Source organism: Ascaphus truei, chromosome 4 (genome assembly GCF_040206685.1).
Source record: "Ascaphus truei isolate aAscTru1 chromosome 4, aAscTru1.hap1, whole genome shotgun sequence".
Lineage (NCBI taxonomy): Eukaryota > Metazoa > Chordata > Amphibia > Anura > Ascaphidae > Ascaphus > Ascaphus truei.
This window is the reverse complement of record NC_134486.1, coordinates 254,638,721-254,655,282: the sequence shown is the minus strand read 5'-3', so window position 1 is coordinate 254,655,282 and position 16,562 is coordinate 254,638,721. Positions and strand designations below refer to the sequence as shown.

Below are 16,562 nucleotides of genomic sequence, written 5' to 3'. Positions count from 1 at the left end.
TGCACACGTGTGTGTGTGCGCATCAGTCAGTGTGTGTGTGCGCGCGTCCGGGTGTGTGTGCGCGTCAGGCAGTGTGTGGCAGGCAGTGAGTGTTTGTGCACGTCAGTCTGTGTGTGTGTGTGCGTGTCAGTCAGAGTGTGTGTGTGTGTGCGTCAGTCGGTGTGTGTGTGTGTGTGCGGCAGTCAGTGTGTGTGCATGTCAGGCAGTGCGTGCCAGCCAGTCAGTGTATGTGTGCGTCAGTCAGTGTGTGTGTGTGTGTGTGTGTGTGTGTGTGTGTGTGTGTGTGTGTGTGTGTGTGTGTGTGTGTGCGTCAGTCAGTGTGTGTGTGTGTGTGTGTGTGTGTGTGTGTGTGTGTGTGTGCGTCAGTCAGGGTGTGTGTGCACGTGTCAGTCAGTCAGTGTGTGTGTGTGTCTACGTGTGTGTGTGTCTACATGTGTGTGTGTGTGTGTGTGTCTACATGTGTGTGTTTGTCTACATGTGTGTGTGTGTGTGTGTCTACATGTGTGTGTGTGTTTACATGTGTGTATGTGTGTCTACATATGTGTGTTTGTGCGTGTCTACATGTGTGTGTCTACATGTTTGTGTGTGTGTGTGTCTACATGTGTGTGTGTGTGTGTGTCTACATGTGTGTGTGTGTCTACGTGTGTGTGTATGTCTACATGTGTGTGTGTGTGTGTGTGTGTGTGTGTGTGTGTCTGTGTCTACATCTGTGTGTGTGTGTGTCTACATGTGTGTGTGTGTGTGTGTGGGGGTTCTACGTGTGTCTACATGTGTGTGTGTGTAAGTGTGTTGGAGGAGGGACGGACAGAGGGATGAGGCCGGAGAGGAGGGAATGTGTGTGGGGGGGAGCTGCTTACCTTACAGCATACAGCCAGCAGCAGCTCCCTCGTGCAGCCCGGGGGAGTCGCACCCCAGCTCAAGTAATCTGCTAGGGAGGGGCGTGGATCGGACGGGAGCCGGACGGAGAGCACAGAGGGCATGTGGAGGGAGAGAGGGGGGCGGAGCTTCACAGAGGGCATGTGGAGGGAGAAAGGGGGGGGAGCTGCACAGAGAGCACAGAGGGCATGTGGACGGAGAGAGGGGGGGAGAGCTGCACAGAGAGCTGAGCCCGGAGAGCTGCAGAAGGCATGTGTGGGGTCCCTCCTGCAGGTGAGGCGGCGGTGACGAGGAGCGTGCACCTCTGCTCATGGGTAGTGTTGCTGGAGGTGCCAGGGAGGCTGGGGTTTGCTGTGAGGGGGAGTGGGGAGAGCTGAGGCGGTGGCACCGAGGAGTGTGCGGCGATGCCCGTGGGTAGCGGTGTCAGTGGCTGGTGAGTGTGACCAATGAGAGGTGTGCGGGGGCGGGAGGGCCAAGGGAGCAATCTGATTGGCCGGAGGCTGAGTGACAGGCCGACGGACCAATCAGATTGCCCCTAGACACGGACATACAGTGGTTTAAAAAAAAAAAATATATATATATATATATATATATAAATATAAAATGCACATGTTCAAAAGCTAGGAAATGGGCTACTATATATATATATATATATATATATATATATATATATATATATATACAGTGTTTGACAAACCTATACATTTGCTCGCCCCGGGCGCGTGGATTTAACCCCCGGGCGAGTAAATATTGGCCCAAGCAGCACACGTTTGGTACTAGGTGGCGAGTAGATTTTTTTGTGTGGCGAGTAGATTTTTTGGTGATTTGTCAACCACTGTATATATATATATATATATATATATATATATATATATATATATACATGTAGAGGTATCAGTACCGTGTTAGCCGAGCTTCAATAATCAAAAAATAAATAGATGATACCGTTCTGTGGCTAACGAAATGCTTTTATTTGTGCGAGCTTTCGAGATACACTGATCTCTTCTTCCAGCGATGTTACAATGAATGAAGCAAGGATAACTTAAAAACAGTGTCTCTTGGAATGTTATCTGTGCTTGTCCTTCCCCCGTGTGGATGTGTTTTATGGCTAGAGGTGTCAAAGGGTAACTGAAAGCAAGTGAAGAAAGAGTGTGTATGTGTATCAGTGTGAATAAAAATGAATGGAGAGCCCACAGTATAAACAGTGCTCTACACAAGGTGTGTGTGGAGTGAGAGGGATATAAATGGTGTGGGTGGGTGTGGAAATGTGAGAGTTTGTAGCACAACTAAAAGTGTGTGTGGATACTATGTGGTCCCTATTGGTGTATATGGATGGAAAAATAAGGAGTATTAGTATGTGTGAGAGACAGCTGTGTGTGCATACATATAGCACAGTATGTACAGACATGGCCTTTAGCGCTCATGGGAAGAGAGTTCGCTAGTGTCAGTAATGACTCATAAAATTTCGATCTCTGTTTAGGCCACTGCTAAGTGTCCCGAACAGTTGCATAAATTTGTATTCATGCAACCGTCTCTCTTTCGGGGTTTTAAGATTACCTTTGAGTATGGCAACCCTCAGATCGTTCATCTTATGGCCAGAGTCAGAGAAATGTTCGCCAACAGGACTGTCTCTTGTTCCGCGTGTGATGCTGTGGCGATGCAGGTTCATTCTCTTGTTTAGCCCCTGTCCTGTCTCACCTATGTAGTAGCAGCCCCCTGGGCATTTCATGCACATGATGAGGTACACGACATTGCTGGAGGAACAGGTGAACCCTCCTCTGATTTTGTATTCCCGATTCTTGTGTGGTATTTGTATTGTGTCCGCTGTGTAGAGCATTGCGCAGGTTTTGCATCTTGGGTCCTGGCATGGTTTTGTCCCGCATTCAGTTGTACTGCTGAATACTTTACTCCTCACCATAATATTCTTGAGATTATGGGGTTGTCTGTATGATAATAAGGGTGCTTCAGGGAAGACCTGTTGCAGTCTTGTATCTTCCTGGAGGATGGGTTGTAGTTTCCTGGCGATCTTGCGCAGGGCTCCTAGGTGTGGGTTATATGTGACCACCAAAGGAACCCTGTCGCTTGTCTCCTTCTGTTTGTATTCAAGGAGATCACTTCTTGGTATTCTGGTGGCTTTGTGAATTTGCTGGTCTACAATTCTGTGGTTATATCCACGGTTTATAAAGTCTGATCTCAAGGCTTTAATCCGCTGGTCTCTGTCTGCTGTGTCGGAGCATATCCGGTTGTATCGTATGGCTTGACTGTAGATGGTTGCATGTTTGGTGTGTGTCGGGTGGAAGCTGTTGTCCCTCAAATAGCTGGCTCTGTCTGTAGGTTTGCGGTATACAGAAGTCTGTAGTTGGTTGTTCTTTATAGTAATGGTGGTGTCTAGAAAATGTACTTCATCCGGGGAATGGGTGAGTTTGAGGTTGATGGTCGGGTGGAAAGTATTGAAGTTGTCATAGAACTGTAGGAGGTCCTGTTCGCCAGAGGTCCAAATCAGGAGGATGTCATCGATGTAGCGAAGGTATGTAAGGGGTTTCAAGTGACAGGTGGACAGAAAGTCACTTTCCAGTTTTGCGCAGAACAGATTGGCATACTGTGGCGCCATCCGAGTACCCATAGCGGTCCCGGTTGTCTGGAGGTATGTGTCATTTCCAAATGTGAAGTAGTTATGGGTCAGAATAAATTCAATGCATTTAGTCACTGTCTCTGTGTATATGTGTATATGTATGCACACACAGCTGTCTCTCACACATACTAATACTCCTTATTTTTCCATCCATATACACCAATAGGGACCACATAGTATCCACACACACTTTTAGTTGTGCTACAAACTCTCACATTTCCACACCCACCCACACCATTTATATCCCTCTCACTCCACACACACCTTGTGTAGAGCACTGTTTATACTGTGGGCTCTCCATTCATTTTTATTCACACTGATACACATACACACTCTTTCTTCACTTGCTTTCAGTTACCCTTTGACACCTCTAGCCATAAAACACATCCACACGGGGGAAGGACAAGCACAGATAACATTCCAAGAGACACTGTTTTTAAGTTATCCTTGCTTCATTCATTGTAACATCGCCGGAAGAAGAGATCAGTGTATCTCGAAAGCTCGCACAAATAAAAGCATTTCGTTAGCCACAGAACGGTATCATCTATTTATTTTTTGATATATATATATATATATATATATATATAATATATTCTACCTTCATACAATAGGATGTGTTGATTGGTTCCTTGATGTAGGATATCAATTTTGACTGTTCAATTACATACCACAAGGATTAAAACTAAATCCTGTTATTGAGTGGGTCTCTTGGAAGGACTGTTGCTGTGTTGTAGGTATACATAAAGGCAGAGCAGGGCATAGAACTCAGAAATTAACACGCCTGGATGAAAAATGGTATACACAAGACAAATCCTATTGTCTTACAGAACATGTTGAAAGAAACGACAATGTAAGATGGTTTTTTCTAAATTTAGAGAAGGAAAACAGCTGGTGGAAGTTTATCATTAATTTTAAAACAAATGATAAACAAACATATTTTAATGAAAGCTTTATGCAGATCTAGTTTGATCAATATGTTAAATATACTGTAAGTGCTGAAAATCAAATATTTAGCAATCTTCATCACTGTAACAATATTCACTATTTCATTACAGTATGATAATATTATTAGAATTTAAATGTTCTCTTTTTAAAAGCTGGAGACCAAGCAATATCCTACATGTGTTTAAAAAAAAAAAATCAGTTCTGTACTATGAGAAAATAATTGAAGCATTTTTTATTTATTTTTAATCAGCTCTATATGACATTTTTTATGTATTATAATGTAACAAGCATTTTGTTTCTATAGCAAACATTTACAAAGTCACATCTCCTTCCTCTTCTGAAACAGGCTCTGGCACACCCTCTTTTGAGCCCTGCCCTCAGGGCCGCTTTATACATTAGGCCGACTAGGCACAGTGCCTAGGGCCTACGAACCTTTTAGGGCCTACAATATTTCACTTGAAAAAATACCTAAACAAAAAATATCACAAAATAAGAGAAAACAGCAAATTTTAATTAAAAATGCCTTCGAAGTATTGATACCTTTAAATATCGAAACAAAAGTATCGATGCCAAATATCGCTAGTTTAGAAAGAAACAAGCAAACGATGAAATTAGCATAAAAATGAGTAAAAATATCAGACACACAGGCCTCTAGAAATAAAAGTGCCTAGGGCCTACGAAGGTTTTAAAATGGCCCTGCCTGCCCTCTCTCTAGCAGTGCACCAATTGTATCTAATGATTGCCTGGTCACATGATCTTCCCCACAGAACTTTGCATGTTTGGTCCTCTTCTGCTGCACAGATAACCATTTAGTGAACCCTCGAGCAGAATTTCGCCGATCAATCACAGGTGAACGGATCGATTAGCTAAGTTGCCAATTACTTTTTTATTTTGTGGATTTTATTGATGCACATATTAAAGGGGGGGAAAACTAAAATAAAAAATAAAAAAATCGGCAGCTTGGACTGCTTCTTTAAATCACATAGTTCACATGTATTACTTATACAACAAACTCATCACTTCCTATGCAATTAAAAACGTAAAGCATTTTATACACTCCCAAAAAACGTAGTACAGTAAGATATCATTGGAATTCCACAGTAATATAAGAGTTTAGACAGAACAATACACACACACACACACACACACACACACACACACACACACACACACACACACACACACACACACACACACACACACACACACACACACACACACACACACACACACACACACCTCACACACCTATAAAGCTGTAGTGGTTAAACTGAACACTGTTATATGAGGAGGAGGTTAAATGTCAGCAAAAGAAGTGTACACAATTAAATATACTGGTTGCATAAATATTCAGCCCCTTAAGTCAGTACTTGGTAGAATAAACTTTTGCAGCAATTATGTTTATAAGTCTTTTTGGATAGGTCTCTACTAGCTTTGACAGTAGGATGGTGACATTTTTGTCCATTCTTCATGGGAAAATTGATCCAGTTCTGATAAGTTTGTTTAAGAGGAGTTTAAGCTCCCGCATGCTGGAAAGTATGCATACTACAACCTCTCCCCAACCTACTCAGACAGTGACTGTCACAGCATGTAATAAACACTTCATAAAACGCTATACAGGTGTGCTATCCTGTCTGCAGGCCATATCCCCAAGACCTGGAAAACTGCCAGAGTTGTCCTAATCTTCAAAAGTGGGGACAAAAACACTGTCTCAAACTACAGGCCAATCTCTCTTCTCCCAATACTATCCAAAGTCATGGAAAAATGTGTCCACTCCCAATTAATCGATTATTATACCAAGACAAATTTCCCTAGCCAATTCCAATTTGGCTTCTGCCCCAAACACTCCACCGTAACTACCCTGCTAAAAGTTTGCAATGAAATCCAGTGTGGAATGGAATGGGGACAACTCACTGGTGCAATATTCCTAGATTTTGCAAAGACTTTTGATACTGTTGATCATTTTATCCTGTTTAACAAACTCCAGTGCTCTGAAATAGGGAAGCATGCTTTAAACCGGTTTCAGTCCTACCTATCAGGTAGATCCCAACATGTGTCCATCTCAGGCTCTAACTCCAACACACTGGATATCACTTATGGTGTCCCGCAAGGCTCTGTTCTGGGGCCCCTACTCTTCTCAGTGTTCATCAATGATCTTCCCACAGCTTGTAAGGAAGCTTCAATACACATGTATGCAGATGACACAATCCTATATGCACACAGCCATAGCCTCTCTGACCTTGAACACATACTACAGTTTGATTTTTTGAGACTCGAAAACTGGATTTCCTAAAACAAACTGTTTTTAAACGCTGACAAGACTGTAACAATGGTATTTGGGACCAAGGCTACATTTTTAAAGCTTACAATGATTGAGCTCAGATCCAAATCAACGCTAATACCGCCCTAACTCCTGTTACTAGTTTTAAATACTTGGGCATATGGTTTGACTCCCACTTAACATTCGGGATGCACATTGATACCTGACATCCAAAACCTATGCCAAACTAGGCGTACTTTACAGGAACAAATCCTCCCTAAGTCTGCTGGTCAGAAAGTGTATCGCACAGCAGATGCTAATGCCAATTATCGACTATGGAGACATAGTATATGGCTTGGCACCCCAAACTCACCTTAGCAAACTTGACACCCTCTACAATTCAATATGCAGTTTTGTTCTCCAATGCAACTACAACACACATCACTGTGAAATGCTCAAAAAACAACTTTGGTCATCACTTGAGTCTAGGCGCAAAGTTCACTTTTCCTGCCTTGCCTTCAAATACCTTCTGTACCCATCTACCTGAACAAGCTCCTCACCCCTACCACATGCAGCACTTGTCATCTGAGATCAGACTCCAAAAGACTGTTCATGGTCCCAAGGCTCAACAAAGTATCCGGCCTCTACTCCTTCTCTTACCGTGCACCACAAAACTGGAACAACCTACTGTAGACTCACATCCACCACCAGTTTAAGTTCTTTCAAAACTAAGGCTGTCTCACATTTTAATCTTGTCTGTAATTGTTACATATGCCTATAATATATATTATCTCCACCTGTGCATGCAATGTCTTGTATATAATGTATACCCTGTTCATTTATGTAACTATTTGTAACCATTTACTATTTGTCATCCTAACTCAATGCCCAGGACATACTTGAAAAGGAGAGGTAACTCTCAATGTATTACTTACTGGTAAAATATTTTATAAATAAAAATAAATAAAATGCTGTCCTTTGCTTAACTGTATCCTGATTTATTGCACTTTGCATCTTTTCCACTTCTGGGTTTTTTATGATAAATGATAGATTTCTAAGATCTTTGCTATTTGCACTTTAATATTTATATTCACTGGGAATTCCTTTAATAACTGTTCCTTTTGTTTGTTTGTGTACACAGACCACAAGGGTATGTGTCAAATACTGCGCATGGGCCGGCAGCGTTATCATTCTCTGCACATGCACATGAGGAAATGACTGCCTTTGCGCATGCGCACACAACCACGGTCGCCTCTGCACATGCGCACAAGGTTAAGGCCACCTCTGCACATGCGCTGGATGCCTCTATGCAAGTGCTGTTGCTGCCAGCCGCCTCTGTGCATGGGCTGTCACCACCGGCTGCCACTGTGCATGCGCCAGTGTAGCCGGTCGCCTCTGTGCTTGCTCTGGTGGTGACGACCACTTCTGCACATCCGCTGGCGGTGCTAGATGCCTCTGTGCATGTGAGCAGCGATGGTTGCTTCTGCGCATGCGTGTGGTGACAGATGCTTCTGCGCATGCGCACGACAACGGGCGTGGGTGGCGACAGCCGCATCTGCGCATGTGCAGCCAACAAAGTCATATGACATCAATTCCGCCATACACTTCCGTTTCCATGAAAGAGATTTGTGCCATTAAATTTTGCTAGGGTGCCAGCAAAGACGTTTCACTTCAATAACCATCGCTGGACAGGGCTGCTACTGGTATTCCAAGAGATATCAAAAGATGAGGATGACAACCAAACATTAAATGGGAGGATGAAATCAGAAAATGTGTTGGAGCAACAGGGAGAAATTAAGCTTTCAATCGCTCTACCTAGAAGATCATTGGGGAGACCTTCATCCAGCAGTGGATCATCCAGGGTATTACTTTTGCTTGGATAATGGTGGCAGCATAACTTCCATAACTTAAACATACATTTGGTTGGCATGTACAGTATGTGTCTGTCTTGCTTAATGTACATTATAGTAACACTGACCAACCATGAGTAGGGCTTAACAGTTTAGCCAAATATGTAAAATTCTGCAAACACCTTCCCAGTGGTCTTGATTCTTCCACAGTTGTGTGTTTTCACTTTATTTTGTAATAATCTGGGCTGTGGCAATTTCCCTTTCCTGTATAAAGTATCAATTAAACCCCCAAAAAGTTGCAAAGGTATACAAGCCTTTGAAACATTTATCTTCATTCTTTCTGAGTCACTTAGATAAATATTTATTAGTATAATGAGAGTTTGCAATTAAAATAAATTAAGAGCAGGCAGTTAAGGAAGAGCATTTGTGACAGCTAATAACCACTGCTGATTGTGTTTAATTAGTTTTCTAACATATACTGACTTGTATATTTGTGTATGCAAAATTAGAGTGGGGTAATTGGGCATACACAAATAAAACTGTAAATACTTAAGACAGTTCGCAGTCATCCTTTTCCCATTTCTCTAATTTTCCAAGTTCCCTACAGGTAATATTAAGATTATTTGTTCACTTGAAAGAAATTGAATTGATTGCATGACGTTGTTTGGCTCTATTAGCACTTACCTCCAAGTCTGTCATATTATTCTTGTTGATTGCAGATAGATGGTCAGCCACATTAATTTTTCCCCGCGCTTCTCTCAGCAGATCCCAAGCATCATCCAGCTTGTCTTCATATTGACCTAACTTGTCCTTCATCGCTTCATCCAGCTCTTTGTTTTTGTTATGAGGATCCTCAAAAAGTTTCTTCACTCTGTTAAGGAGAGCTTCTGCTGCACTGCAATAAGAAAGGTAGGCAATGCAAAACTCAGAGCCATATATATCAAGTGGAGCACATTGTGTCTTTATGACTGTATCACTATGTGTAATAATTTAGCAAGGTGCTTCTGCTCCAATATTGCTCCATTTACACCTCCTGGCATTTTGGGGTTTGGTTATAGGTGAGATGATAGTCAGTGTAATATCAGAATTTGCTCCTAGAATTTGTGCTATTTCCTTCCTGATTCCAAATAATGGCAGATTACAGTACACGTGGGGGTGATATTTTTACCTGTTAACTAAAGCAAAAATCTCACTCCATTCTAAATGTATTTACACTTCACAGGGGCTCATTACATAATGTCCAAAGTCTCTAAACTCCGCAGTCTATGGGGATGATGTATAAAGGCAAATTTGGAGCAAAAGTGATGAAAATTTTTTAATTTTCATCTTGCATCACTTTGCATCAACATGCGTCAGCTTGCGATGCAGGTCATTCACAAAAGAGGAGGTACATTACACACTGCGTCTCTGTGCTTCACTTTATCATATTCTATTTGTGTTCAATGAATCCCCCAGCTTTAAAGTGGCGTAAACATTTCTGGCTACCAATTTGTATCAACTGTAGGAGACTTTTATTACAGTTGTCATAAATGCAGAAATGAAGCAGCGCTTCAAATTAAACTTCTGTTTGCACTTTGCTGCATCAACTCCTAAGTATCGAGACAAAATTGGCGCATTACTGGGATAAAATGCATCAGATGTAGCAAAGGGAAAAAAAATCCAATTGAAAGCAATAGGATTATTTTCCTTCGATCATCCCAGAATTGCATCCCACACAGAGTCCAAAGTGTACATCATGAGAAAAGAAAAGCACCAACTATATAGTTTTACGCTCATGTTTAATTATTATGTTTATGAGTAGTATGCTAACTAACAAAAAGCATCATACTTAGATGCCATTTGCAGTATTTTTAGGAATAAGTATTTAGATCATATGTTTACAGTTCCTTCAAATTAAAATGGTTACACCAATGGTTTCTTGGTATACAGCAATTACAGTACCACACAGCTCACTTTCACTCACTTCAGCTCCTCTTCAGCTACATTATTTTGATTGTTGAACATTGTTTTCCTTAGTTCCGCCATCATCTTGTCAACATCCTTTTGCAAATCTTGGAAACTTTTCTCTTGGGGTTTGTTTTGGGTACCAAGGGTCTCATTCAGTTTTACGGCTTTATCGTGTATATCTGCAGATCGGTTAAGGGGGAGGAAATCAAATGAAATAAATAACTGTGGGGATAACAGAAAAAGTAAATAGACCGCAAATATGAAGTCACACCATCAGTAAATGGGGATACACTTCAGCATGATACCAAAAGTGATCGGGTTTGATAATTCTAAAGAGAACACATTAAAAAGGACAAAACTAGCCATTACACACTGTGGGCCTCATGCAGAGAGCAGCGAATTTAAAAATTGGAGAGTTTAATAAAAAGTAGCTTTTTTGGAGAGTTTTATTCTCCATATGCAGAAATGTGCGAATTCTGCAATGTTTGGCATTAATGCGTGTGGCGAGTTAGAATTGGAGAGATGCGCGCTGCAGAAATGTGTTAAAAAAAATCGCGCATTTTTTTTCCCTTTCCTATAGGCGGCGAGCTCCATGTAATTGCCAACTTTTCTTGGCGAGGCAAATAGTAGCAAATCGCGCCATTTTCTTGGCGCGAACAGCCGCTAGATGCCGTTCGCGGCTCTCTGCATTAGGATATTTTTAAAGCTGGCGAGATTTTGAAAACGAAAAAAAAAAATGGCGCGTTTTCCATTACTCGCCATTTTCGGCAGTTTTCTGCGCGACTTTCCCCAAAAAATGGCGAGTTTTGCAATAGCGCTGCTCTCTGCATGAGGCCCTGTATTTATGTTTCTAGGCGAGACACTCTCATTTCTATTTTATAAAGAGCATTGTACTTTATTTTTTATTTTTTTCCGCATCATCTACATTTTCCTCGCTCTTATTTTCCAGCCACTTTCTCTCTTTTATCTTTTAACGGGTTCCAAAATTTGTATACATTAAGAAAATACATTAGAATAATTTAGGAAAATCTTATCCTATTAGATATTCTCCACAAAACACAGTGAAGAATAATGTGCAGTGTAAATATCCTTGCTTGAAGTGGTGCATTTATTTGTTTAGTTTTGGGCATAATATAAAAGCTCACAAATCAAGCTAGATAAGGACAATAAAGAAATGTATATAGATATAAGGCAATTCCTTGGGAAATGTGCTGATAATTTAGCTTTGAAAGCGTAATTTAAGAATTAATAGTAAGGAAAATGTAAGATGGTAGTGCAGAAATCATACCATTATTTGCAATGTTTATGCTTTTATAGTATTGCAGTTATAGAGTGCATGTACATATTTTAGCAGTTATATCCTGTCAAGTGTTAAATACTTCCAACTTAAGCATTTCACTGGGTATAAAATTCCATCACAAATACATTTCAACATGATATTTCATACTAGATGTACTCTGATAAGAAGGACTTAAATCCGAGAAACCTGTTAAAACAGTTGAAGCACTGATTATAGAACTAACATATTCAAAGTACTACATTTTCAATATAAAGTACTTGATATAAATACTGTAACCTTCAACCAAATCTACATTTTTTCCACAAAGATTCTACTCACTGTTTCTTAATTGTAATACCGTATATATCTATATACAGTATGTATCTATCCATGTATCTTCTACCTGACTATTTCTTTATCTTTCATTAACCTCTCGTCTCCCATTTCAAGATGATGTAAAGGATTTTTTTTTTTTAACTAAATGGGGTTGTACACTTTCCTAAAACGAGAATAGGTGACCTCTTCCCTCAACTTAAATTTCATTTATTAAAACTAGTTATGGAAGGAAGCAAACAGTACAAGAGATACAAAAATAATCCCACAAAATTAGTGCCCCTTCTAATCAATTTGTGTGTGTATATATATTAGATCTAAATATTACATTGATAATATAAACAACATTTACGAGAACGCCACATCAACCATTAGATTACATGAAGATACAAGCAAGATAAGGATCAGCAAGAGAGTATGGCAGGGAGACCCATGTTACCAAAGCCTTTCACAACAACATTTGAAGAATTGTTCAAGACATTAGATCGGGAAGAAAAAGCAATCAAAAGCAATGGTGAATATTTGAGTCACCTACGATTTGCAGATTGCATTGTTATTTTTGCCATATCCAGAAAACCTACATAAACAAATTGGAAAACTCGCCGAAGCAAGTAGCAAATTAGGCCTCCATATGGATTTCAGCAAGACCAAAGTGATGTTCAACAAGTGTCAAGTCTGCAAAGATCAAAATAACCAATATAGAACTAGAAGAAGTTGAAGACTATCTTCCTTGGCCAAAAAGAACAATGGATGGGAACCTTTTGAATGAAATCAGTAGGAGAATGAAGATGGGATTTGGAACAGACAAGACAATATTTCAAAGGAACCGTCCACTGTGCCTTAAGAAGTACGTTTTTGAACAGTGTATTCTGCCCATGCTCACGTATGGATGTGAAACTTGGACACTACATGCGAAGGTAATTCAAAAGCTTCAGACAATGCAAAGAAGTATGGAGAGTTGTAAGAATTTATCAGACCTCTTCTAAAAAAGCCTTCATTAGACCCTGATTTCTTAGCTAATTACGGGCCTGTACCAAACCTTTTCCTAGTGAAGATTTTGGAGAAAGTGGTGGCAACTCAACTGGAAAGTCGTCTATCAACCCATGACATTTATGACCCATTCAAAGCAGGATTCAGAAGCCGATATAGTACTGAAACAGATCTGGTTTTTGTGCTAAATCATCTCCTGGTGGCGAGAGACAGAGGTGACTGTTCGATCTTAATACTCATCCACCTCTCTGCATCATTTGATACCGTTGACCATGGGATTTTAATGGAGTGCCTGAAGGATTTATGTGGACTGGGTGGCACAGTTATCAGCTGGTTCAGATTCTCTCTCACTGGCAGGTCACAGATACTAACTTCAGGAGTGTACTCCTCTGCACAAATGACCCTGTCATGTGTCTATCCTATCTCCTATGTTATTCACAGTGTACATGCTGCCACCAAGTGACATAATCAGACGGCATGGCTTGGGTTATCACTGCTCTGCAGATGACACTCAACTCTATTTGCACCAGGCACTAAGGACCCATTATCAGTCTTCAATAGATGTTTATCTGAGCTCCAGATGAGTGCCAGTTGGTTGAGGTTGAATCCTGATAAGACAGAAGTGCTCGTGGTGGTTGCTGACTGTTGAAAGACAAAAAGACTGCACCTAGGTCAACACACTGGTCTTAAGCTTAGGGGCACCCAGCTGCTAAACTCTGTCCTGCGGAATCTTGGTGTTGTACTCGACTGTTAAACCAGCTGGGGGAACCAGCGGGGATGGCACAAAAGAAAACGCCGAAGCCAGGGACCCCAGATCTCTCCTGCTACAGCCACGGACAGCCAGCGGCAGCGGAGGGAAGGAAGAATAAAGATGGTGTCACTGAGCTAAGTGCACAGGAGAGTGCGACAGCAACAACAGCCAGGGAAGATGAGAGGCAAGTTGCAGGACCTGAGGGGGATATGTCTGACAGAACGGCTACCCTGAGAAATTCTGCTGAGAGGCCCACAGCAGGTGAGGAGGCAGTGGGAAGACCTGTGCCTGACCGAGAGCTGAGAATGCCAGAGGGAGACACAGTAATTTCTAAACAGGACCCCCAGAACATGCTTAAAGAAATGAAAGCAGGCTTTTAGTTGGCTGAAAGAACTACGGAGCCTGAAAATAAAATGGAAATTTCTTTACAAAATCAGGTAAATACTGACGATGAGGTCCTGCGTCTCAATGAAGAGATAAGAGCCATGCGGGATGGTCTGGACGATCTAGAGAACAGGGAGCGAAGGCAGAATTTATGAATCCATCATGTACCTGAGTCGGTCTCCACAGAAGCCCTCCAGCCATACCTTAAGAGACTGTTTATGTCAATTGACCCCCAGTTACAAGATGGCGATCTCCTGATGGACAGAGCTCACAGAGCCCTAGGACCGAGATTTATAGAGCCCAAAAGAAGCAGAGATGTGGTCCTAAGACTCCACCAATATGCAACCACGAAAAGGATTATAAAAGGCTGCAGAAACAGTGGCTCAATTGAATTTGAAAACAATTCCGTCCAGATCTTCCAGGATCTGTCCAGGGTTACAATTGAGAGGAGGAGGGGGCTGCGTCCGGTGATGGCAGTGCTCCAGGAAAAGTGTATTCGCTACTGGTGGGCCTTTCCGTTCCGCTTGGTGGTGAACCATGAAGCTAGACAGGTCTCCCTCCGTTACCCTGAGGAATCAGCATCTTTTCTGTTGTCGCTGGGTCTGACTCCCAGGGAGGGCTCGGGCCAGCACCGAAGACCTTGAGATGATAACATGGATGATTATCGATTGGCTGAGGTTGCATGGAGATAAAAGACTCAAGACTGACAGTGGCTTTGAGGGACTCTCAGCAAGTCTGTAGCAATCTGCTTGACTGGCGATTCGCCGACCCATGGCAACCCAGGGAAAGATATCCCAGATGTGTAGCTACATTTGTTTTCTCTCTTCTTTCCACTTTTTTCCCTGTCTCCCAATATACTTTTTCCAATCTATTACTGGGACTGTTTGACATACGGTCTGGAGTCTGTTGCCTGCCTCTTTGGTGCCGGTTTTCTATAGCTGCTCGGCAGATGAAACCGGTGTACACACGGATTAAGTGCGCCGGCGACGGGTGATGGGGCCTCGGCCCAAAGACTTAGAAGGGTAGTTTTTTTCTTGTTTATAGATACAAAGGACACTAAGCCCCACGAGAAGCCGAGAGCAAATTACTGCTCGAAAATTCTAATGTTAAAAGACACTGAATACTTAAAGATAAAAAGTGAAACCAGGGTTTTATATTTCTAGCCAGGAAGCCTATCCCAATAAGTATATATTAAAAAGAAAAGTTTTATACCATTATTTGGTCCATGGTTGTTAGGAATTTCCGTGTTTTTTAGGCTCCTTTATATTCTAATCAAGCTATGGTGAACGCGAGGTATGGGGAGGGAGAGCAGATAGAGGCAGGGTGTGCAGGATCAGTGGGAGCTCTGCATGCCTGTCATCAGGTCACCCCCAGTATTGCCATATGCACGCCAGGCCAGCCATGTAGGGTCTGACCGCAAATTTGGGATGAGTGGCTGGTTACACTTCTCTTATCTTATAATTTAATTTTTGCTGTTTTTGTTTTTTCCCAAATTCCCAGAAGGGGAAAAGTCCCTTCCCTTCATTTTTTATCCCCTTCTGTTCCCTACAACCATTACAGTTCTCCGTTCACAACTTTCACATGACAGAGAGGGAGAGCGAGAGAGGGGAGAGAGACACGACATTGGAAATGACTAGTCAAGCACCATTGAAGTTAGTATCCCTGAATGTTAAAGGTCTTAAAAGTAATGGTAAACCTAGACTGGCCCTAAAATAATTTAGGAATTTGAAAGCAGATAGTCTTTTTGCAAGAGACGTATTTTGATACTCAGGAACCCCCAGACACCTTTAGCGGGACATACCCCATAGCATTTTTCTCTTCTTTTACTAGCAAAAAAAGAGGGGTTGCGATACTGATTAATCGAGACATCCCGTTCCAGGCATTGGAGGTTAAGAGAGATCAAGGGGGGAGGTCCTTAGTGTTTAATGGGCTTCTTTTAGGCCAACATATCACGTTAGTGAATATCTAGCCATCCAACGTGGGACAAAAAGTTTTTTTAAGGGAAATAGTGGAATCCATGCCAGATAGCCGAGAGCAACTGTTGATATTGCAGGGTGATTTTAATATGGTACCAGATCCGGATAAGTCCACCCACCCAGAGCAATCACACTCTGCTATTGTATATAGTGTAGCTAAGAAATTTAGACTGCCACTTAGAATATGGTTTGTGGGATGCTTGGCGTAGCTCACATAAAGGATAGAGGGATTACTCCTTTTATTCACCCCCACATGATACGTACTCCACAATTGACGATATATTTGTATCCCCGGGTATTTTGGAGGTATTGGTCCACTCAGATATAGCGCCCCGGTGG

The 16,562-nt window shown here is 41.8% G+C and overlaps 1 protein-coding gene across 4 annotated transcripts in view; it reads right to left on the bottom strand.

Annotated features, from left to right (window-relative positions):
• The window catches only part of LAMA2 (laminin subunit alpha 2), a 736,088-nt gene that overhangs the window by 182,248 nt on the left and 537,278 nt on the right, over positions 1 to 16,562 (bottom strand). For all 4 annotated transcript variants that reach the window (XM_075597283.1, XM_075597284.1, XM_075597285.1 and 1 more), the window contains 2 exons: positions 10,527 to 10,689; positions 9,248 to 9,458 (listed from right to left, as the gene is read on the bottom strand). In XM_075597283.1, coding sequence (XP_075453398.1) covers positions 9,248 to 9,458; positions 10,527 to 10,689 — 374 coding nt within the window. The remainder of the gene's footprint in view (positions 1 to 9,247; positions 9,459 to 10,526; positions 10,690 to 16,562) is intronic.